The 25,625-nt window shown below is 36.4% G+C and overlaps 2 protein-coding genes across 11 annotated transcripts; one reads left to right on the plus strand and one right to left on the minus strand.

Annotated features, from left to right (window-relative positions):
* Positions 1 to 721: 721 nt before the first annotated feature.
* Positions 722 to 10,222, minus strand: LOC133639885 (uncharacterized). Of its 10 annotated transcripts, none has more exons than XM_062033560.1 (6): positions 10,180 to 10,222; positions 6,564 to 7,312; positions 6,331 to 6,430; positions 3,487 to 5,647; positions 1,098 to 3,370; positions 722 to 1,017 (listed from the first exon to the last, which is right to left on the minus strand). In XM_062033560.1, exons 4-5 carry the CDS (start codon positions 4,072 to 4,074, stop codon positions 3,011 to 3,013), a joined length of 948 nt encoding a protein of 315 aa, XP_061889544.1. In that variant the 5' UTR covers positions 4,075 to 5,647; positions 6,331 to 6,430; positions 6,564 to 7,312; positions 10,180 to 10,222; the 3' UTR covers positions 722 to 1,017; positions 1,098 to 3,010. The 10 variants fall into 10 exon arrangements, with proteins under 10 accessions (XP_061889544.1, XP_061889549.1, XP_061889551.1 ...); XM_062033565.1 differs by lacking the exons at positions 6,331 to 6,430; positions 10,180 to 10,222 and adding exons at positions 9,124 to 9,356; positions 9,637 to 9,743 and having other exon boundaries at positions 3,487 to 5,833; positions 6,664 to 6,719; XM_062033567.1 differs by lacking the exons at positions 6,331 to 6,430; positions 10,180 to 10,222 and adding an exon at positions 9,124 to 9,705 and having other exon boundaries at positions 3,487 to 4,813; positions 5,069 to 5,833; positions 6,664 to 6,719.
* Positions 10,223 to 19,340: 9,118 nt separating this feature from the next.
* Positions 19,341 to 21,251, plus strand: npb (neuropeptide B). Its single transcript, XM_062032476.1, has 2 exons — positions 19,341 to 19,627; positions 20,766 to 21,251. The coding sequence occupies exons 1-2, from the start codon at positions 19,388 to 19,390 to the stop codon at positions 20,892 to 20,894; spliced, it is 369 nt and encodes a 122-aa protein (XP_061888460.1). The 5' UTR covers positions 19,341 to 19,387; the 3' UTR covers positions 20,895 to 21,251.
* Positions 21,252 to 25,625: the final 4,374 nt, after the last annotated feature.

Raw genomic sequence — 25,625 nt, forward strand, 5'->3', positions numbered from 1 at the left:
AATTAATGGAAAACACTGTAAGTTGTGTAGTGTTGTTGCGGTTCATGGTGTAAGAATGATGACAAATAGTTAAAGTTAAAAAAGTTAAAGTACCAATGATTGTCACACACACACTAGGTGTGGTGAAATTTGTCCTCTGCATTTGACCCATCCCCTTGATCACCCCCTGGGAGGTGAGGGGAGCAACGGGCAGCAGCGTAGCCACGCCCGGGAATCATTTTTGGTGATTTAACCCCTAATTCCAACACATGTCTAGGCTACCATTGTGTTGTAACCACCACGCAATGATCCAGCCCTGTTCAAATGACATAGTGTCCTGATTGCCAGTAAAAGTTCAAAGTTAATGTACAAATGATTGTCACACACACACGAGGTGTGGTGAAATTTGTCCTCTGCATTTGACCCATCCCCTTGTTCACCCCCCCGGGAATCATTTTTTGGTGATTTAACCCCCAATTCCAACCCTTGATGCTGAGTGCCAAGCAGGGAGGTAATGGGTCCCATTTTTATAGTCTTTGGTATGACCCGGCCGGGGAACTCACAACCTACCGATCTCAGGGCGGACACTCTAACCACTAGGCCACTGAGTAGGTAATAAATAACATGAATGAATGAACGAACGAATGAAAGAATACATAACATTGTATGACGGGACAGCGGGAGAAGAAGACGGCAGAGAGGCGATGACGTCGTTAGCTGTCAGCGTGTTTATTGACAGCTCAGTATGTGAGTGCAGTGTGTGACTAGCTTAAAGAGATGTAGTGTGACTATGTGTAAGTATTATCTGAGCGTGGTCACCAGAGGGCGTTGAGTGTGCGTGTTGAGATCGAGGCGGAAGTCCAAAAGGGGAAAAACACAGGCTCGGACGTCAGAGGGCAGGTGGATGGTCGAGGACAGGAGCGAGGCGTCGTGGTCAGTGGGCAGGCGTGAGGTGGAAGTCCAGGAAGAAAAGAGGGAATCCAAAGGGGGTCCAGGTAGACGAGACACAGCTGGAGGACGAGGAAGGACGACGGGAAGCTGGAGGACGACACGAGAGACGGTGAACACAACGGGAAGGGAACACATGGAGAGAGAAGGCTGAAGACGTGTTGGCTTACTGTTCTGGGTACGAGAAGCTACGTTCTTAAGACACGCTGGCTTATGAAGGCTGGTCCCTCATCACGGGCAGGTGTGTTGATTGCAGATCTCTTGCGGAGGCACGCCCGTAGGAGACCAAGAGGACCAACTGTCAGTGGAGTTAGAAAATCCCCAAGACCCCAATGGTCCTAATCTTCTGAAGACTTGTTCTGAGGATACACACTAAATACCTATTCTTGAGGATGAAGAACCACCTACTGAAATCAGCCATAGCTTTGTGAAGGACATACTGGACGCACACGAAGAGTCAAAACACACAACCCAGCAACCAAAACTATAAATCAGAGCAACTTGTTGAAGGTTTGGAGGCCAAAGTAGAAGATGAGATGTCTGAGGAAGATGCGCAAGCTCATCCAGCTGATGGAGGACCATCAGCTTTTCTGGGATGAGACCAAAAGAGAACCTACAATTGAGTTATGTGAAAGAGGAGCTTGTAGTTGACCAAGACCATGAGGACACAAATCAAATACATGTTGACCTTGTAGTTGACCAAAACTGACACAAAATACATATACATACATGTTGACCAAAACCATGAGGACACAAAATGCATACATACGGACCTTTTAGTTGATCAAAACCATGAGGACACAAAATACATACATGTTGACCTTGTAGGTGACCAAAACCATGAGGACACAAAATACATACATGTTGACCTTGTAGTTGACCAAAACCATGAGGACACAAAATACATACATGTTGACCTTGTAGTTGACCAAAACCATGAGGACACAAAATACATACACATTGACCAAAACCATGACACAAAACACATACATACTGACCTTGTAGTTGACCAAAACCATGAGGACAAATTAAATACATTTTGACCTTGAAGTTGACCTGACCCCAAATAAAACCATGAGGACACAAAATACATAATGTTGACCTTGTAGTTGACCAAAACCATGAGGACACAAAATACATTCACGTTGACCAAAACCATGACACAAAATACATACATACTGACCTTGTAGTTGACCAAAACCATGAGGACAAATTAAATACATGTTCCCCTTGTAATTAACCTGACCCCAAATAAAACCATGAGGACACAAATTAAATACATATTGACCTTGTAGTTGACCTGACCCCAAATAAAACCATGAGGACACAAATTAAATACATGTTGACCTTGTAGTTGACCTGACCCCAAATAAAACCATGAGGACACAAATTAAATACATATTGACCTTGTAGTTGACCTGACCCCAAATAAAACCATGAGGACACAAATTAAATACATATTGACCTTGTAGTTGACCTGACCCCAAATAAAACCATGAGGACAAATTAAATACATGTTCACCTTGTAGTTGACCTGACCCCAAATAAAACCATGAGGACACAAATTAAATACATATTGACCTTGTAGTTGACCTGACCCCAAATAAAATGAGGACACAAATTAAATACATATTGACCTTGTAGTTGACCAAAACCATGAGGACACAAAATACATACGAGTTGACCAAAACACATACATACTGACCTTGTAGTTGACCAAAACCATGAGGACAAATTAAATACATGTTCACCTTGTAGTTGACCTGACCCCAAATAAAACCATGAGGACAAATTAAATACATGTTCACCTTGTAGTTGACCTGACCCCAAATAAAACCATGAGGACACAAATTAAATACATATTGACCTTGTAGTTGACCTGACCCCAAATAAAACCATGAGGACACAAATTAAATACATATTGACCTTGTAGTTGACCAAAACCATGAGGACACAAAATATATACAAGTTGACCAAAACACATACATACTGACCTTGTAGTTGACCAAAACCATGAGGACAAATTAAATACATGTTGACCTTGTAGTTGACCTGACCCTAAATAAAACCATGAGGACACAAATTAAATACATATTGACCTTGTAGTTGACCTGACCCCAAATAAAACCATGAGGACACAAAATACATACATGTTGACCTTGTAGTTGACCAAAACCATGAGGACACAAAATACATACAAGTTGACCAAAACACATACATACTGACCTTGTAGTTGACCAAAACCATGAGGACAAATTAAATACATGTTCACCTTGTAGTTGACCTGACCCCAAATAAAACTGAGGACACAAATTAAATACATGTTGACCTTGTAGTTGACCAAAACCATGAGGACACAAAATACATACAAGTTGACCAAAACACATACATACTGACCTTGTAGTTGACCAAAACCATGAGGACAAATTAAATACATGTTCACCTTGTAGTTGACCTGACCCTAAATAAAACCATGAGGACAAATTAAATACATGTTGACCTTGTAGTTGACCTGACCCAAAATAAAACCATGAGGACACAAATTAAATACATATTGACCTTGTAGTTGACCTGACCCCAAATAAAACCATGAGGACACAAAATACATACATGTTGACCTTGTAGTTGACCAAAACCATGAGGACACAAAATACATACAAGTTGACCAAAACACATACATACTGACCTTGTAGTTGACCTGACCCCAAATAAAACCATGAGGACACAAATTAAATACATATTGACCTTGTAGTTGACCAAAACCATGAGGACACAAAATACATACATGTTGACCAAAACACATACATACTGACCTTGTAGTTGACCAAAACCATGAGGACAAATTAAATACATGTTTACCTTGTAGTTGACCTGACCCCAAATAAAACCATGAGGACACATTAAATACATATTGACCTTGTAGTTGACCAAAACCATGAGGACACAAAATACATACAAGTTGACCAAAACACATACATACTGACCTTGTAGTTGACCAAAACCATGAGGACAAATTAAATACATGTTCACCTTGTAGTTGACCTGTCCCCAAATAAAACCATGAGGACACAAATTAAATACATGTTGACCTTGTAGTTGACCAAAACCATGAGGACACAAAATACATACAAGTTGACCAAAACACATACATACTGACCTTGTAGTTGACCAAAACCATGAGGACAAATTAAATACATGTTCACCTTGTAGTTGACCTGACCCTAAATAAAACCATGAGGACAAATTAAATACATGTTGACCTTGTAGTTGACCTGACCCCAAATAAAACCATGAGGACACAAATTAAATACATATTGACCTTGTAGTTGACCTGACCCCAAATAAAACCATGAGGACACAAAATACATACATGTTGACCAAAACCATGAGGACACAAAATACATACAACTTGACCAAAACACATACATACTGACCTTGTAGTTGACCAAAACCATGGAGGACAAATTAAATACATGTTCACCTTGTAGTTGACCTGACCCCAAATAAAACCACGAGGACACAAATTAAATACATATTGACCTTGTAGCTGACCAAAACCATGAGGACACAAAATACATACAAGTTGACCAAAACACATACATACTGACCTTGTAGTTGACCAAAACCATGAGGACAAATTAAATACATGTTCACCTTGTAGTTGATCTGACCCCAAATAAAACCATGAGGACACAAATTAAATACATATTGACCTTGTAGCTGACCAAAACCATGAGGACACAAAATACATACAAGTTGACCAAAACACATACATACTGACCTTGTAGTTGACCAAAACCATGAGGACAAATTAAATACATGTTCACCTTGTAGTTGACCTGACCCCAAATAAAACCATGAGGACACAAATTAAATACATATTGACCTTGTAGTTGACCAAAACCATGAGGACACAAAATACATACAAGTTGACCACAACATGACACAAAATACATACATACTGACCTTGTAGTTGACCAAAACCATGAGGACACAAAATACACACAAGTTGACCAAAACACATACATACTGACCTTGTAGTTGACCAAAACCATGAGGACACAAATTAAATACATATTGACCTTGTAGTTGACCTGACCCCAAATAAAACCATGAGGACACAAAATACATACATGTTAACCTTGTAGTTGACCAAAACCATGAGGACACAAAATACATACAAGTTGACCAAAACACATACATACTGACCTTGTAGTTGACCAAAACCATGAGGACAAATTAAATACATGTTCACCTTGTAGTTGACCTGACCCCAAATAAAACCATGAGGACACAAATTAAATACATGCTGCCCTTGTAGTTGACCTGACCCCAAATAAAACCATGAGGACACAAATTAAATACATGCTGCCCTTGTGGTTGACCTGACCCCAAATAAAACCATGAGGACACAAATTAAACATATTGACCTTGTAGTTGACCTGACCCCAAATAAAACCATGAGGACACAAATTAAATACATGTTGACCTTCTAGTTGACCTGACCCCAAATAAAACCACGAGGACACAAATTAAATACATGTTGCCCTTGTAGTTGACCTGACCCCAAATAAAACCATGGACACAAATTAAATACATGTTGCCCTTGTAGTTGACCTGACCCCAAATAAAACCATGAGGACACAAATTAAATACATGTTGACCTTGTAGTTGACCTGACCCCAAATAAAACCATGACACAAATTAAATACATATTAACCTGACCCCAAAAAAACCATGACACAAATTAAATACATGTTGACCTTGTAGTTTACCTGACCCCAAATAAAACCATGACACAAATTAAATACATATTGACCTGACCCCAAATAAAACCATGACACAAATGAAATACATATTAACCTGACCCCAAAAAAACCATGACACAAATTAAATACATGTTGACCTTGTAGTTGACCTGACCCCAAATTAAATACATATTGACCTTGTAGTTGACCTGACTCCAAATAAAACCAAGACACAAATTAAATACATGTTGACCTTGTAGTTGACCTGACCCCAAATAAAACCATGACACAAATTAAATACATATTGACCTGACCCCAAATAAAACCATGACACAAATTAAATACATGTTGCCCTTGAAGTTTACCTGACCCCAAATAAAACCATGAGGGCACATTAAATACATGCTGCCCTTGTGGTTGACCTGACCCCAAATAAAACCATGACGACACAAATTGAATACATGTTGCCCTTGTAGTTGACCTGACCCCAAATAAAACCATGAGGACACAGATTAAATACATGCTGACCTTGTAGTTGACCTGACCCCAAATAAAACCATGAGGACACAAATTAAATACATGTTGCCCTTGTAGTTGACCTGACCCCAAATAAAACCATGAGGACACAGATTAAATACACGACCTTGTAGTTGACCTGACCCCAAATAAAACCATGACACAAATTAAATACATGTTGACCTTGTAGTTGACCTGACCCCAAATAAAACCATGACACAAATTAAATACATGTTGACCTTGTAGTTGACCCGACCCCAAATTAAATACATATTAACCTGACCGCAAAAAAACCGTGACACAAATTAAATACATGTTGACCTTGTAGTTGACCTGACCCCAAATTAAATACATATTGACCTTGTAGTTGACCTGACTCCAAATAAAACCATGACACAAATTAAATACATGTTGACCTTGTAGTTGACCTGACCCCAAATAAAACCATGACACAAATTAAATACATGTTGACCTTGTAGTTGACCTGACCCCAAATAAAACCATGACACAAATTAAATACATATTGACCTTGTAGTTGACCTGACTCCATATAAAACCATGACACAAAATAAATACATGCTGCCCTTGTAGTTGACCTGACCCCAAATAAAACCATGAGGACACAAATTAAACAATTTGACCTTGTAGTTGACCTGACCCCAAATAAAACCATGAGGACACAAATTAAATACATGTTGACCTTCTAGTTGACCTGACCCCAAATAAAACCATGAGGACACAAATTAAATACATGCTGCCCTTGTAGTTGACCTGACCCCAAATAAAACCATGAGGACACAAATTAAACATATTGACCTTGTAGTTGACCTGACCCCAAATAAAACCATGAGGACACAAATTAAATACATGTTGACCTTCTAGTTGACCTGACCCCAAATAAAACCATGAGGACACAAATTAAATACATGTTGCCCTTGTAGTTGACCTGACCCCAAATAAAACCATGAGGAAACAGATTAAATACATGTTGACCTTCTAGTTGACCTGACCCCAAATAAAACCATGAGGACACAAATTAAACATATTCACCTTGTAGTTGACCTGACCCCAAATAAAACCATGAGGACACAAATTAAATACATGTTGACCTTCTAGTTGACCTGACCCCAAATAAAACCATGAGGACACAAATTAAGTACATGTTGCCCTAGTAGTTGGCCTGACCCCAAATAAAACCATGAGGACACAAATTAAATACATATTGACCTTGTAGTTGACCTGACCCCAAATAAAACCATGAGGACACAAATTAAATACATGCTGCCCTTGTGGTTGACCTGACCCCAAATAAAACCATGAGGAAACAGATTAAATACATGTTGCCCTTGTAGTTGACCTGACCCCAAATAAAACCACGAGGACACAAATTAAATACATGTTGCCCTTGTAGTTGACCTGACCCCAAATAAAACCATGGACACAAATTAAATACATGTTGCCCTTGTAGTTGACCTGACCCCAAATAAAACCATGAGGACACAAATTAAATACATGTTGCCCTTGTAGTTGACCTGACCCCAAATAAAACCATGGACACAAATTAAATACATGTTGCCCTTGTAGTTGACCTGACCCCAAATAAAACCATGAGGACACAAATTAAATACATGTTGACCTTGTAGTTTACCTGACCCCAAATAAAACCATGACACAAATTAAATACATGTTGACCTTGTAGTTTACCTGACCCCAAATAAAACCATGACACAAATTAAATACATATTGACCTGACCCCAAATAAAACCATGACACAAATTAAATACATAACCTGACCCCAAAAAAACCATGACACAAATTAAATACATAACTTGACCCCAAAAAAACCATGACACAAATTAAATACATGTTGACCTTGTAGTTGACCTGACCCCAGATAAAACCATGACACAAATTAAATACATGTTGACCTTGTAGTTGACCTGACCCCAGATAAAACCATGACACAAATTAAATACATATTGACCTGACCCCAAATAAAACCATGACACAAATTAAATACATGTTGACCTTGTAGTTGACCTGACCCCAAATTAAATACATATTGACCTTGTAGTTGACCTGACTCCAAATAAAACCAAGACACAAATTAAATACATGTTGACCTTGTAGTTGATCTGACCCCAAATAAAACCATGACACAAATTAAATACATATTGACCTGACCCCAAATAAAACCATGACACAAATTAAATACATGTTGCCCTTGTAGTTGACCTGACCCCAAATAAAACCATGAGGGCACATTAAATACATGCTGCCCTTGTGGTTGACCTGACCCCAAATAAAACCATGACGACACAAATTGAATACATGTTGCCCTTGTAGTAGACCTGACCCCAAATAAAACCATGAGGACACAGATTAAATACACGTTGACCTTGTAGTTGACCTGACCCCAAATAAAACCATGACACAAATAAAAACCATGACACAAATTAAATACATGTTGACCTTGTAGTTGACCTGACCCCAAATAAAACCATGACACAAATGAAATACATATTGACCTGACCCCAAATAAAACCATGACAAATTAAATACATGTTGCCCTTGTAGTTGACCTGACCCCAAATAAAACCATGACACAAATGAAATACATATTGACCTGACCCCCAAAAAACCATGACACAAATTAAATACATGTTGACCTTGTAGCTGACCTGACCCCAGATAAAACCATGACACAAATTAAATACATGTTGCCCTTGTAGTTGACCTGACCCCAAATAAAACCATGACACAAATTAAATACATATTGACCTGACCCCAAATAAAACCATGACACAAATTAAATACATGTTGACCTTGTAGTTGACCTGACCCCAAATTAAATACATATTGACCTTGTAGTTGACCTGACTCCATATAAAACCATGACACAAATTAAATACATGCTGCCCTTGTAGTTGACCTGACCCTAAATAAAACCATGAGGACACAAATTAAATACATGTTGACCTTCTAGTTGACCTGACCCCAAATAAAACCATGAGGACACAAATTAAATACATGTTGCCCTTGTAGTTGACCTGACCCCAAATAAAACCATGAGGACACAAATTAAATACATGTTGACCTTGTAGTTGACCTGACCCCAAATAAAACCATGACACAAATTAAATACATGTTGACCTTGTAGTTGACCTGACCCCAAATAAAACCATGACACAAATTAAATACATATTGACCTGACCCCAAATAAAACCATGGCACAAATGAAATACATATTAACCTGACCCCAAAAAAACCATGACAAATTAAATACATGTTGACCTTGTAGTTGACCTGACCCCAAATTAAATACATATTGACCTTGTAGTTGACCTGACTCCAAATAAAACCAAGACACAAATTAAATACATGTTGACCTTGTAGTTGACCTGACCCCAAATAAAACCATGACACAAATTAAATACATATTGACCTGACCCCAAATAAAACCATGACACAAATTAAATACATGTTGCCCTTGAAGTTTACCTGACCCCAAATAAAACCATGAGGGCACAATACATGCTGCCCTTGTGGTTGACCTGACCCCAAATAAAACCATGACGACACAAATTGAATACATGTTGCCCTTGTAGTTGACCTGACCCCAAATAAAACCATGAGAACACAAATTAAATACATGTTGCCCTTGTAGTTGACCTGACCCCAAATAAAACCATGAGGACACAGATTAAATACACGTTGACCTTGTAGTTGACCTGACCCCAAATAAAACCATGACACAAATTAAATACATGTTGACCTTGTAGTTGACCTGACCCCAAATAAAACCATGACACAAATTAAAATACATATTGACCTGACCCCAAATAAAACCATGACACAAATTAAATACATGTTGCCCTTGTAGTTGACCTGACCCCAAATAAAACCATAACACAAATTAAATACATATTGACCTGACCCCAAATAAAACCATGACACAAATTAAATACATGTTGCCCTTGTAGTTGACCTGACCCCAAATAAAACCATGACACAAATTAAATACATATTAACCTGACCCCAAAAAAACCATGACACAAATTAAATACATGTTGACCTGACTCCAAATAAAACCATGACACAAATTAAATGCATGTTGACCTGACCCCAAATAAAACCATGACACAAATTAAATACATGTTGACCTTGTAGTTGACCTGACCCCAAATTAAATACATATTGACCTTGTAGTTGACCTGACCCCAAATAAAACCATGACACAAATTAAATACATGTTGACCTTGTAGTTGACCTGACCCCAAATAAAACCATGACACAAATTAAATACAAGTTGACCTTGTAGTTGACCTGACCCCAAATAAAACCATGACAAATTAAGTACATGCTGACCTTGTAGTTGACCAGACCCCAAATAATACATGTTGACCTGACCCCAAATAAAACCATGACACAAATTAAATACATGTTGCCCTTGTAGTTGACCTGACCCCAAATAAAACCATGACACAAATTAAATACATATTAACCTGACCCCAAAAAAACCATGACACAAATTAAATACATGTTGACCTGACCCCAAATAAAACCATGACACAAATTAAATGCATGTTGACCTGACCCCAAATAAAACCATGACACAAATTAAATACATGTTGACCTTGTAGTTGACCTGACCCCAAATTAAATACATATTGACCTTGTAGTTGACCTGACCCCAAATAAAACCATGACACAAATTAAATACATGTTGACCTTGTAGTTGACCTGACCCCAAATAAAACCATGACACAAATTAAATACAAGTTGACCTTGTAGTTGACCTGACCCCAAATAAAACCATGACAAATTAAGTACATGCTGACCTTGTAGTTGACCAGACCCCAAATAATACATGTTGACCTGACCCCAAATAAAACCATGAGGACACAAATTAAATACATATTGACCTTGTAGTTGACCTGACCCCAAATAAAACCATGAGGACACAAATTAAATACATGTTGACCTGACCCCAAATAAAACCATGAGGACACAAATTAAATACATATTGACCTTGTAGTTTACCTGACCCCAAATAAAACCATGAGGACACAAATTAAATACATATTGACCTTGTAGTTGACCTGACCCAAATAAAACCATGAGGACACAAATTAAATACATGTTGACCTGACCCCAAATAAAACCATGAGGACACAAATTAAATACATGTTGACCTTGTAGTTGACCTGACCCCAAATAAAACCATGAGGACACAAATTAAATACATGTTGACCTTTTAGTTGACCTGACCAGACCCCAAATAAAACCCATCTATCCATTTTCTACCGCTTGTCCCTTTTGGGGCCGCAGCCTATCTCAGCTGCATTTGAGCAGAAGGCGGGGTACACCCTGGACAAGTCGCCACCTCATCACAGGGCCAACATTCACACTTGCATTCAAATTTAAATAGGGTTGTATTAAAAATGCTTGGAGTAGTTTCTTGTAATAAATAATATTGAGTTAAGTAAAACTGCAGTTGCATTAAATATTTTCTGTCAAAATTAAAATACCTCGATGAAGTGCTTTGACACACATGGTTTCCCAGACGATGTTGAGGGCCATTCGACACGTTGTAAATAACATGTCACTATCTTACACCTGTGCTAAAGTGGCTTTATCCCAAATAATGTATTCATGATTATTGAATGTTATTTTGTAAAAATCATTATAGATTTTTTTTCCCACTGTGGCAAAACTCAACAGCCAGAAGCAGGCCAGACTAACTTCCAATTACAAAATACTGGAAAAGGATAGAAATTTAGTTTGTCTCTTTTATCCGATTAAGCGAAGTAATAAGACAGATTAATCAATTATCAAATTAATAGTTAGTTGCAGCCCTACTTCCAATGGAGACAAAGTTACTGAATGCAGTAGAAGATGACGTTCAGATAAAGAAGAGACATCAGAGAAGCGATCGTCTGACAATTTAAACAAACTAACATCAAGCGATGAGGTGGAGACAGGCCTAGTTACACTGTTCCTTACACACACCCACCCACTTCCCTGTCCGTCCCGGGAGACACTCCCTCCCCCTATAGAGACAACACCCTAGCTCAGTGGTTCTCAACCTTTTTTCAGTGATGTACCCCCTGTGAATTTTTTTTTTTTTAATTCAAGTACCCCCTATTCAGAGCATCGCATTTTTGGTTGAAAAATAGAGATAAAGAAGTAAAATACAGCACTATGTCATCAGTTTCTGATTTATTAAATTGTATAACAGTGCAAAATATTGCTCATTTGTAGTGGTCTTTCTTCAACTATTTGGAAAAAAAGATAGGTTTTTATTTATATTTATAAAAGGATTTTTGAATTGTTGCTATTTTTAGAATATTTAAAAAAAATCTCACGTACCCCTTGGCATACCTTTAAGTACCCCCAGGGGTACGCATACCCCCATTTGAGAACCACTGCCTTAGCTAACAAACTTTCTGGGGGAACCACTGCATATTGACTTTGGAAATATTGACCAGACCCCAAACACATATTGACTTTGACCAAAGCCACACAACATTGACCTTGTAGATAAATGGGTTATACTTTTATAGTGCTTTAATAATAATGAATTTGATTTAGTATAGCGCTTTTCAAAGCACGCAAGACACTTTACAGGAGACAAAAATTAAAATATGAAACAGTTTAAAGTAATAATATAAAATACAGGAAATATAAAAGCAGTACATTGTAAAATACATAATACAGGACATTACAAGACACTAATCACTAATTAAAAGCAGATCTGAAAAGGTGTGTTTTGAGAAGGCTTTTAAAAGTGGGAAGGTCTGGGCAGTCACGGATGGGTTTGGGGAAGAGTGTTCCAGAGGGTGGGAGCAGCCCCAGGTCCGGGGCTTGGTTCTGAGTGGTGGGGAGAGGAGCGTAGGCTGCGTGAAGGGGTATGGCGGTGAAGCAGGTTGGTGAGGTGGCAGGGGATCTTGTTGTGGAGGGCTTTATGGGTGAGGAGGAGGATTTTAAAGTGGATCCGGTGCAGAACGGGAGGAGCCAGTGCTTTTCTACCTTCAAGGAACTCAAAGCGCTTTGACACCATTTCCACATTCACACTGATGGCGGGAGCTGCCATGCAAGGCCCGAACCGCGACCCATCAGGAGCAAGAGCAAGGGCGAAGTGTCTTGCTCAAGGACACAACGGACGGGAAGGCGGGGATCGAACCAGGTTGCTGGCACGGCCACTCAAGTCCCCAATATGACAAAAATCCAAACACTGACTTTGTAGAGGACAAAGACACAAATATTGAAATCTATAAAGCAGCAACACACACCACCACAATATAAACTGTCACACCCCGCCTCAGGTGAAGGTAATGTAACCATTGTAAACGGACTTCCAAACCAAGGATGGCAAAGCACGCAGTTGTAAACACTTTGCATTTATTTAAACCCCAAAGTGTCAAAAGGTCAACAACAACAACAACAACAAGAAGAAACCAAGCACCAACATCTCCGCAGATGCATGGAGACCTGAGCTCCTGGTCAGGTCAGAGACCTTTTTGTAAACACACCTTAAATAAACCATCACAAGTCTAGAAGTACTCACATAGTACTTCTAACACCCAGCTTTTGACAACCATAGTTGGGCCCAACTTGGGCCTCATCAGTGAGGGTATGTGTGTTCATCAAACTCTCAGCCCCACCTTGACTCTCTTAGCCAGCAGGTGAGAGCCATGGTGAGTGACAGCTTGTCATGTGTTTGTTAACTGCATGTTTGTCAGTGATTGAATGTGTGTTGTTTGCTCATGTTGTGTTGCCAACACATGTGGTGTCACAGCAAAGCAACACAAACACATCAGAAAGCAGCAAAAGCACACATTTGAAAGCAGCAAGATACACAATTGAATGAAAGCAGCCAAAAGCACACAATGGAAAGCAGCAGAATGCAAGTGGAAAAAGACAAAAGTATTACTCACTGCGAACAAAAACGGGTCCAGTCCGCCTCAGTGTCCAAAGAAGAATGATGAAGCACTGAAGGAGGGACTCAGGTGGAACTAAATAGCGCTAATTAAACCGGGAACAGCTGTGCTGACGGGAGATGGAGCAGAAAGTAAAGGTGGCGCAAATGACCAGAGACCAAACAGGAAACAGTGACAAAACAAGAGCACCGGGACAGGAAGTGATTTCAAACACAGGAAAATCCAAACATAACCAAACTGTCCGTAGCACTTCTGACACATGTCTACATATACATATATATTCATAGTGTGTATATATATATATATATATATATATATATATATATATATATATATATATATATATATATATATATATATATATATATATATATATATATATATATATATATATATATATATATATATATATATATATATATATATATATATATATATATACATAGTGTGTATATATATATATATATATATATATATATATATATATATATATATATATATATATATATATATATATATATATATATATATATATATATATATATATATATATACATAGTGTGTATATATATATATATATATATATATATATATATATATATATATATATATATATATATATATATATATATATATATATATAGATGTACTCATATACATATATATACATACTCTATATCAGGGGCGTCACTAGCTTTTAAGGACAGGGGGGGCTTAGCCCCCAGTAGATGCACAGGATGCAAACGAACGTAGCGCAAGAGCACAAAACTTCACAAACAGCTAATAAAGACTTAGAAATTAATCATTGTTAGTATTATTATTTCAGTGGGTTTATTTTCAATGTGTGTTCAGTACAACAACAAGCATGGGTTTGCACAGTGACATTTTGTTTACAGCATCAACAAGAAACAAATACTCGCATGATCCTGTATATATATATATATATATATATATATATATATATATATATATATATATATATATATATATATATACATAGTGTATATATATATAGATGTACTCATATACATATATACATACTTTATATATATATATATATGTACTCATATACATATATATACATACTTTATATATATATATATATATATATATATATATATATATATATATATATAGATGTACTCATATACATATATATACATACTGTATATATATATACATGTACTCATATACATATATATACATACTGTATATATATATACATGTACTCATATACATATATACTGTATATATATATATATATATATATATATATATATATATATATATATATATATATATATATATATATATATATATATATATATATATATAGATATAGATGGACCCCACATATTCAATAATAGCAAGATTATTTAATATGCCTGTAACAGTTCATAATAAGTAAATGGATGACATAACAAGTATATATATTAGAAATGTCCGATATTATTGGCCGATAAATGCTTTAAAATGTAATATCGGAAATTATCGGGTTTTTTTATTTTCGGTATCGGTTTTTTAAAATTTATTTTTATGTTTTTTTTATTAAACCAACATAAAAAAAACACAACACACACTTACAATTAGTGCACCAACCCAAAAAACCTCCCTCCCCCATTCACACTCATTCACACAAAAGGGTTGTTTCTTTCTGTTATTAATATTCTGGTTCCTACATTATATATCAATATATATCAATACAGTCTGCAGGGATACAGTCCGTAAGCACACATGATTGTGCGTGCTGCTGGTCCACTAATAGTACTAACCTTTAACAGTTAATTTGACTCATTTTCATTCATTACTAGCTTCTATGTAACTGTTTTTATATTGTTTTACTTTCTTTTTTATTCAAGAAAATGTTTTTAATAAATGTATCTTATTTTATTTTATTAATTTTTAAAAAAAGGACCTTATCTTCACCATACCTGGTTGTCCAAATTAGGCATAATAATGTGTTAATTCCACGACTGTTTATATCAGTATCGGTTGATATCGGTATCGGTAATTAAAGAGTTGGACAATATCGGAATATCGGATATCGGCAAAAAGCCATTATCGGACATCCCTAATATATATATATTTATTTTACCAGCTGAGCACAAGTTAATTGTGACTGGCAATTTATTATACATATACACATCGATAGAGCCCTATGGCCATTACACATTTAAGTACTACATTTGAATGTACTATAAGTAAATACTGTATATAGTACTGGGTAGTGCTTAATGTACATGTAGTACATTTAAATGTCCTACACATAAGTACATTTAAATATAGTACATTAATGTATATACTAAGGTGTACTATTTGTTAATGTACAATACTTAAGTGTAGTACATTTAAATGTAGTGAATATTAGTAAGTATATCCATAAAGGAATGTACACTTGCTGACAGGTTTTCATGCGGAAAAATTACACATAAAATATGAAACAAAGTTAAATTAAAGTTTGCTCTTATATACCACTTTTTATGTTTTTAATTTTTTTCAATCATATTTTTAAAATGTGCCGTGGGGCCGTTAAAAAAATGACCTGCGGGCCGCAAATGGCCCCCGGGCCGCACTTTGGACACCCCTGATCTAACATAATAGTGAGAGTCCAGTCCATAGTGGGGCCAGCAGGAGACCATCTTGAGCAGAGACGGGTCAGCAGCGCAGAGATGTCCCCAACCGATGCACAGGCGAGCGGTCCACCCCGGGTCCCGACTCTGGACAGCCAGCACTTCATCCATGGCCACCGGACCTGTGTCGTCGTCCCCCCCCCCCCCCCCCTCCCTCCACAAGGGAGAGGGGGGCAGAGGAGAAAAGAAAAGAAACGGCAGATCAACTGGTCTAAAAAGGGGGGTCTATTTAAAGGCTAGAGCAGGGGTGTCCAAAGTGCGGCCCGGGGGCCATTTGCGGCCCGCAGCTAATTGTTTACCGGCCCGCCACACATTCTGGAAATACTATTGTAAAAATAAAAAAGAACATTAAAAAAAGTGGAATGAGGTGAAATCTAACGAGAAAAAGTTGCAATGTTGACACAAAAGCTGCCATGCAGGCTGTTTTTTTCTTTTCTTTTGTCTTTCTTCATTTTTCTTTTTTTTGCCATTGCTCAAAAAAAAAAAAAATTATGACAAAAAATCCATGTTATAATGAATTATTTTCAGGGCTCCAATTACTTCAAATATTTCACTTTAAAATGTTTTATGTGGTAAATATTGCACATATTGTGTAGTAGCCATATAAAAACATCAAAGTTTTCTTTGACAAAAGCGCATAAAACAAACAAAATAATAGTTCCAGCTTAAAATGGACAGATATATCTGAAGTTGATCTCGTAACTTAAGTGTTGAAAGCAAAAGAAAAACCTAATAAAAATGTATCACTTTATGAGTGGGGCACCTTTTGGATCCCAAATATATTTAGTGATTTTTTTATTTATCTTTTCACTGTGATTACTCAAAAATATGAAAGAATTAAAATCAATGGTGTCCTGCATTATTGATCTTATTACTAAATACTGCATATTTCAGTTTTACTATAAAAAAAAAACAAGTTGTTTTTGACAGAAAAGCCATAAAACATTTTTTAAATTTGTATTACTTTATATCAGGGGTCACCAACGCGGTGCCCGCGGGCACCAGGTAGCCCGTAAGGACCAGATGAGTAGCCCGCTGGCCTGTTCTAAAAATAGCAGCACTTACCAGTGAGCTGCCTCTATTTTTTGAATTGTATTTATTTACTAGCAAGCTGGTCTCGCTTTGCCCGACATTTTTAATTCTAAGAGAGACAAAACTCAAATAGAATGTGAAAATCCAAGAAAATATTTTAAAGACTTGGTCTTCACTTGTTTAAATAAATTCATTATTGTTTTTTACTTTGCTTCTTATAACTTTCAGAAAGACAATTTTAGAGAAAAAATACAACCTTAAAAATGATTTTAGGATTTTTAAACACATATACCTTTTTACCTTTTAAATTCCTTCCTCTTCTTTCCTGACAATTTAAATCAATGTTCAAGTAAATTTATTTTTTTTATTGTAAAGAATAAATACATTTTAATTTAATTCTTCATTTTAGCTTCTGTTTTTTCGACGAAGAATATTTGTGAAATATTTCTTCAAACTTATTATGATTCAAATTCAAAAAAATTATTCTGGCAAGTCTAGAAAATCTGTAGAATCAAATTTAAATCTTATTTCAAGGTCTTTTGAATTTCTTTTAAAATTTTTGTTCTGGAAAATCTAGAAGAAATAATGATTTGTCTTTGTTAGAAATATAGCTTGGTCCAATTTGTTATATATTCTAACAAAGTGTAGATTGGATTTTAACCTATTTAAAACATGTCATCAAAATTCTAAAATTATTCTTAATCAGGAAAAATTACTAATGATGTTCCATAAATTATTTTTTAAAAGTTTTTCTCTTCTTTTTTTCGGTTGAATTTTGAATTTTAAAGAGTCGAAATTGAAGATAAACTATGCTTCAAAATTGAATTGTCATTTTTTTTCGTGTTTTCTTCTCTTTTAAACCGTTCAATTAAGTGTAAGTATCATTAATTATTAATAATAACATAGAGTTAAAGGTAAATTGAGCAAATTGGCTATTTCTGGCAATTTATTTAAGCGTGTATCAAACTGGTAGCCCTTCGCATTAATCAGTACCCAAGAAGTAGCTCTTGGTTTCAAAAAGGTTGGTGACCCCTGGTTTATATCAACTTGAAGTTGATATAGAGATTTACTGTAAGCGTTAAATAATTTAAAAAATAATAATAATCTGACTTATTTTTAAACATTTTAATGACTGAGACCCTTTATGGTCCCCGGGACCCCTAAAGGTAAAAAATATATATATATATATGTATATATATATATAATATATATTTTGTTATGGTTTGAAAATGAAAAATATCAAAATGGCCCCCACATGCTTTAATTTTTCCGTGCGCGGCCCTCAGTGGAAAAAGTTTGGACACCCCTGTTGTAGAGTATACAAAATGAGTTTCAAGATGAGACTTAAATCAAATAAATTGTAATAAAACAACATCAAGTATGTGTATCGACACATTTACAACAAATACAATACTGATACCTCCCTTATTTGATGACGTCACTCGGAGCGCATGACGTACATACGTGACACACGCACACTCTGCAGTCTCAGAGGGATCCCTTGTCCTTTTACGCGCACGTAAGAGTCACGTGATTAAAGTTTTTGGTATAAAGCAAGACGCGGAGGGAGGACGAGCAACGCGTCGCAGACATGATGGAGAAGTCTTTAAGCTTTGCTGTGGTGGTCGTGGGAGCGTCCTTGCTCCTCTCCTGTCAGTCCACGCAGGCTTGGTACAAGCAGTCCACCGGACCCACCTACTACTCCGTGGGGCGCGCCTCCGGTCTGCTCTCCGGCATCAGGAGGTCGCCTTACGTGCGCAGGTCCGAGTCCCAAGACACGTCGATGGACGGCGAGGACACAAGCAGACAAATCTCCTTGCTCAAACGGATGGTGAGTTTTATTCACGTCAGCATTTTTTCATTCATATTTTGTCCAATACGTCAAGTCCGTGCGTAAAAACGCACGCGTAAAATGCGTTTGAGTTAAAAAAACAACAACAAGATCATGGAAGTCAGCGGGAATCATTTCAAAAAACTTTATTTCCACGATCAAAATATGTCAAACATCGCATGTCCGTGCGTAAAAGCCTGTGCGTAAAATGCGCAGCGCTCATCTTTGAGTTTAAAAAAAAAAAGAAGTTTGTAAATAAAAAATTAAAAAAATATTTAAGTCAGAGGGAATCATTCCAAAAACTTTATTTCCACGATCAAAATATGTCAAACATCGCGTGTCCGTGCGTAAAATCTTAGAGTTAAAAAAAAAAAAAAGTTTGTAAATAAAAAATAAAAAAAATATTTAAATCCGCGGGAATCATTTCTAAAACTTTATTTCCATGATCAAAATACGTCAAACATCGCATGTCCGTGCGTAAAATGCGCAGCGCTCATCTTTGAGTAAAAAAAAAAAAAAAAAAAGTTTGTAAATGAAAAAAAACAAAACATTTAAGTCAGCGGGAATCATTTCAAAAAACTTTATTTCCACGATCAAAATACGTCAAACATCGCATGTCTGTGCGTAAAAGCCTGTGCGTAAAATACGCAGCGCTCATCTTTGAGTTAAAAAAAAAAAAAGTTTGTAAATAAAAAAATAAAAAGAACATTTAAGTGAGCGGGAGTCATTTCTAAAACTTTATTTCCATGATCAAAATACGTCAAACATCGCATGTCCGTCTTTGAGTAAAAAAAAAAAAAAAAAAAGTTTGTAAATTAAAAAAAAAAAACATTTAAGTGAGCGGGAATCATTTCAAAAAACTTTATTTACACGATCAAAATACGTCAAACATTGCATGTCCGTGCGTAAAAATACGCAGCGCTCATCTTTGAGTTAAAAAAAAAAAAGTTTGTAAATAAAAATTAAAAAAAAGAACATTTAAGTGAGCGGGAGTCATTTCTAAAACTTTATTTCCATGATCAAAATACGTCAAACATCGCACGTCCGTGCGTAAAAGCCTGTGCGTAAAAATGTTGAATCCATCAACCCAAGCAGGAATGCTAATGTTGTTGTCACTGCTTTCTGTGAATGATTGAAGGCTATCTGCGTGAAGGACATCTCTCCGAACCTGAAGAGCTGCGAGCTTCTGCAGGACGGAACCGGAACCTTCCAGTGCAAGGCAGACGTCTTCCTGACCTTGGACTCACTGGACTGTTTGTCCACTTGAGTCCAACTGCAGCTTTGTAGACTCTTGGATGTTTTCTTATTGATATCATTCCTTTCATTATTATGTTAATTATCATTATTATTATTGTCAATTGTTTTCGTCTAAAGATGACGTCACAGACACTTTGCTGAACTGTACTCGAACCTGCCTTTCCTTCCTGTAAATGATTATTATTTTTATCCATTGAAACATTTGATGTGTGAATATGTTTTTAAATATTCAACTGCATGATTCCTGCCTCTCATAAGATGCCTGTCAATAAATTAATTATCTTTGAAAAGTTCATACATCCATCATTGAATTCAAAATGTTCAACTCTCACGTATTTATGTTAATTCATCATTTCACTAAGCATTGCTTACAGCTAATAAAAAAAAACCACACATTCATCAAATATAAAATAACCAACAAGGTAAATACTGTAAATGATCAATTTACATGCTAATCAAAAAACTTGAATTGTTGCATTTGTACTTTAGCTCCTGAAATCATCAATTGTTGCCCTTTTATTTGGTATAAACTTTAAGGACATCCTAAACTAATTGAAACAGAAATATACAAAATATAAAACACAATCTTTACTTTTACTTCCAGTGCTGCTGCAAAAAAGTCATAAATCACATTTAAATATTTTTTTGTGATGAATGATAGAGAATAATAATCCTATTCAACGACTATCATAAACACATCATTACAAAAATACATGTTATTTTATTATCACTAATTGTTCATCATTGTGAATAAATTGCATGTATGATGATGCTTCTTGGGTCATATATACATACACATATGTATTTATATATATACATACACATATGTATTTATATATATACATACACATATGTATTTATATATATACATACACATATGTATTTATATATATGTACATACACATATGTATTTATATATATACATACACATATATATACACACATAATATGTATATATACATATATATATAATATACATGTATATGTATGTATATATAGTGTGTATATATACATACATACATATATGTATATACATACACATATATATCCACACATAATATGTATATATATAATGTACATGTTTATGTATATTTATATAGTGTGTATATATATATACATACATATATGTATATATATACACTATATCAATCGGTCCCCCGCACAAGAAAAAAAATAATTTTGAAACATTTTTATTAAATCAACATAAAAAACACAATATATACATTATATATCAATATAGATCAATACAGTCCGCAGGGATACAGTCTGTAAGCACACATGAATGTATTTCTTTATGAAAAAAAAATATATATATATATATTTTTTTAATTTCACCCCTTTCTCAACCAGCTATTGCAAGGAATTTAGGGATTTCACCATCTACGGTCCGTAATATCATCAAAGGGTTCAGAGAATCTGGAGAAATCACTGCACGTAAGCAGCTAAGCCCGTGACCTTCGATCCCTCAGGCTGTACTGCATCAACAAGCGACATCAGTGTGTAAAGGATATCACCACATGGGCTTAGGAACACTTCAGAAACCCACTGTCAGTAACTACAGTTGGTTGCCACATCTGTAAGTGCAAGTTAAAACTCTCCTATGCAAGGCGAAAACTGTTTATCAACAACACCCAGAAACACAGTCGGCTTCGCTGGGCCTGAGCTCATCTAAGATGGACTGATACAAAGTGGAAAAGTGTTCTGTGGTCTGACGAGTCCACATTTTAAATTGTTTTTGGAAACTGTGGACGTGGTGTCCTCCGGACCAAAGAGGAAAAGAACCATCCGGATTGTTATAGGCGCAAAGTTGAAAAGCCAGTATATTTCAAAATGTTTGGACTAAAAAAGGCCTCTCTGGACCCCCACCTGCGGGAGTAAACATAAGGGCCTGGCGGTCTAGGGCTGGTGCAAAGGCGACCTGCTCTTTGCCAGCAAAATCCAGTTCTTGGGTCATGTGTGAGAGGTTGAGACATTCCGCCCACAGTTTAGGCTAAGTTCCTGGAAATTGAGGAAATTCGGGAAAAGAGGGATTTGTTTGAAAATGATTAAGAGCATTATAGTTAGGGATGTCCGATAAGATCGGACTGCTGATATTATCGGCCGATAAATGCTTTAAAATGTAATATTGGAAATGATCAGTATCGGTTTCAAAATTATCTGTATCGGTTTCAAAAAGTAAAATGTATGACTTTTTAAAACGAGCGCCAATAAAACTTAAAAGGCACTGCCTTTGCGTGCCGGCCCAGTCAAATAATATCTACGGCTTTTAACACACACAAGTGAATGCAAAGCATACGTGGTCAACAGCCATACAGGTCACACTGAGGGTGGACGTATAAACAACTTAAACACTGTTACAAATATGCGCCACACTGTGAAATCCACACCAAACAAGAATGACAAACACATTTCGGGAGAACATCCGCACCGTAACACAACATAAACACAACAGAACAAATACCCAGAACCCCTTGTAGCACTAAATCTTCCGGGACGCTACAATATACACCCCCCGCTACCCCACTCCAACACCGCCCACCTCAACCTCCTCATGTTCTCTCAGGGAGAGCATGTCACAAATTCCAAGCTGCTGTTTTGAGGCATGTTACAAAAAATAATGCACTTTGTGACTTCAATAATAAACATGGCAGTGCCATGTTGGCATTTATCCCCATAACTTGAGTTGATTTATTTTGGAAAACCTTGTTACATTGTTTAATGCATCCAGCGGGGGGCATCACAACAAAATGAGGCATATTAATGTGTTAATTCCACGACGGTTGATATCGGAATCGGTAATTAAGAGTTGGACAATATCGGAATATCGGCAAAAAAGCCATTATCGGACATCTTTAATTATAGTCCTGAGTGAGCTGAATTGGTTGGTGTTGGGAATTGTTTAAATCGGTCAAGAAATGTTGAAGTAGAAACACAAGCACACCTGTGCAGTGAAAACCATTTCAAGTGACTACCTATTGAAGCTCATGGAGAGAATGCCAAGAGTGTGCAAAGCAGTAATCAGAGCCAAAGGGTGGCTATTTTGAAGAAACTAGAATATAAAACATGTTTTCAGTTCAACTCCACGTGTTCATTCATAGTTTTGATGCCTTCAGTGACAATCTACAATGTAAATAGTCATGAAAACAAAGAAAACACATTGAATGAGAAGGTGTGTCCTAACTTTTGGCCTGCACTGTATGCACACTGTATGAACATACATCAAATCTACAAGAAAGAGAAGAAACAATAATGTGAGAGTTCAACATGTTCATCACCAGTCAAACGTTTCCTCTCAACGGACAAGAGAAAATCAATTGGAAAGATCAGCAAGCAAAGAAAATGTCGCTGACTTCCACTTGTTGTGTCTTTTAATGAACTTACGAACAATAAAGGCAATGAATCAACTTCCAAAAAGTCACTTTATTGTCTGCATACGTGTGCAACATGACACAAATCCATACTTGTCTCACGACCAGCAGGAGGTGATGATTGCGGATAAATGAAGTGATCAATCACTGATGGGCTCCACACACACACACACACACACACACACACACACACACACACACACACACACACACACACACACACACACACACACACACACACACACACACACACACACACACACACACACACACACACACACACACACATCGAAGTGTTCCTGCTGCTCAAATCAACTGCTGCTATGACGTTACAGCTAAATGCCAATTAAAACTAAGTCCAAGTGATCTTCCTCATCAACAACACCTTTGATCAAAAACAACAGGCAAAGTTGACAAATAAGACCTGCAGTGTCGTTGCAGCGCTTACACTTTTACTCTTATAATGAGCCTGCTAGTCACACACACACGCACACACACATTTTACATTGTCCATAGTAGGGTTTGATTGATTGATTGAGACTTTTATTAGTAGGTTGCACAGTGAAGTACATATTCCGTACAATTGACCACTAAATGGTAACACCCGAATAAGTTTTTCAACTTGTTTAAGTCGGGGTCCACTTAAATTGATTCATGATACAGATATATACTATCATATATACTATCATCATAATACAGTCATCACATAAGATAATCACAATGAATTATTTACATTATTTACAATATTTACAATCTATATACTATCATCATACGGTTGTACGGTATGCTGGTACTAGTATAGTACCGCAATACTAATTAATCATATTCGGTACTATACTGCCTCTAAAGTATAGAGGCAGTATATACGAGCATGTTCGGCAGCGCACAATCACGGAGTACTTACAAGCAGACACCAGTGTGTAGACAGAAAAGGGAGAACGAACGCATTTTGGTTTAAAAACTAAAGATAAAGGTGACGTTATACCACTGCTTTAAGCTTTAAACACGCTTCACTACACACCGTAGCTCACCGGCGTCACAATGTAAACAAACGCCATTGGTGGATTGTTGCGTCAGACCAGTTCTTCCTCCCAGGGAATCTAAGTTACTGGTCAAGCCCAAGTTCTTTCGATGACATATATGCTGAGTAAGAAGGACCATCAAGACAGAATAGGAATATTTTCAAGTTTTACTAAAGCTTTAGGACTGTGGTTCTTAACCTTGTTGGAGGTGCCGAACCTCACCAGTTTCATATGCGCATTCACCGAACCTGTCTTTAGTGAAAAATTAAAAAAAAATTTTTTTTCAAATTCAAGACAAAGATATATGTTTTTGGTAACACTTTAGTATGGGGAACATATTCTAAGTAATAA

Source organism: Entelurus aequoreus, linkage group LG22 (genome assembly GCF_033978785.1).
Source record: "Entelurus aequoreus isolate RoL-2023_Sb linkage group LG22, RoL_Eaeq_v1.1, whole genome shotgun sequence".
Lineage (NCBI taxonomy): Eukaryota > Metazoa > Chordata > Actinopteri > Syngnathiformes > Syngnathidae > Entelurus > Entelurus aequoreus.

What these genes read in the sequence shown, in the direction of transcription:
- npb (XM_062032476.1), top strand. Translation starts at nt 19,388, where the DNA reads ATGATGGAGAAGTCTTTAAGCTTTGCTGTGGTGGTCGTGGGAGCGTCC. An exon ending in TCTCCTTGCTCAAACGGATG is followed by an intron (nt 19,628 to 20,765) that starts GTGAGTTTTATT and finishes GAATGATTGAAG; the next exon opens with GCTATCTGCGTGAAGGACAT.
- LOC133639885 (XM_062033560.1), bottom strand. Translation starts at nt 4,074, where the DNA reads ATGTGTTTTGGTCAACTTGTATGTATTTTGTGTCCTCATGGTTTTGGT. An exon ending in GGGGTCAGGTCAACTACAAG is followed by an intron (nt 3,371 to 3,486) that starts GTCAATATGTAT and finishes GTCAACTACAAG; the next exon opens with GTGAACATGTATTTAATTTG.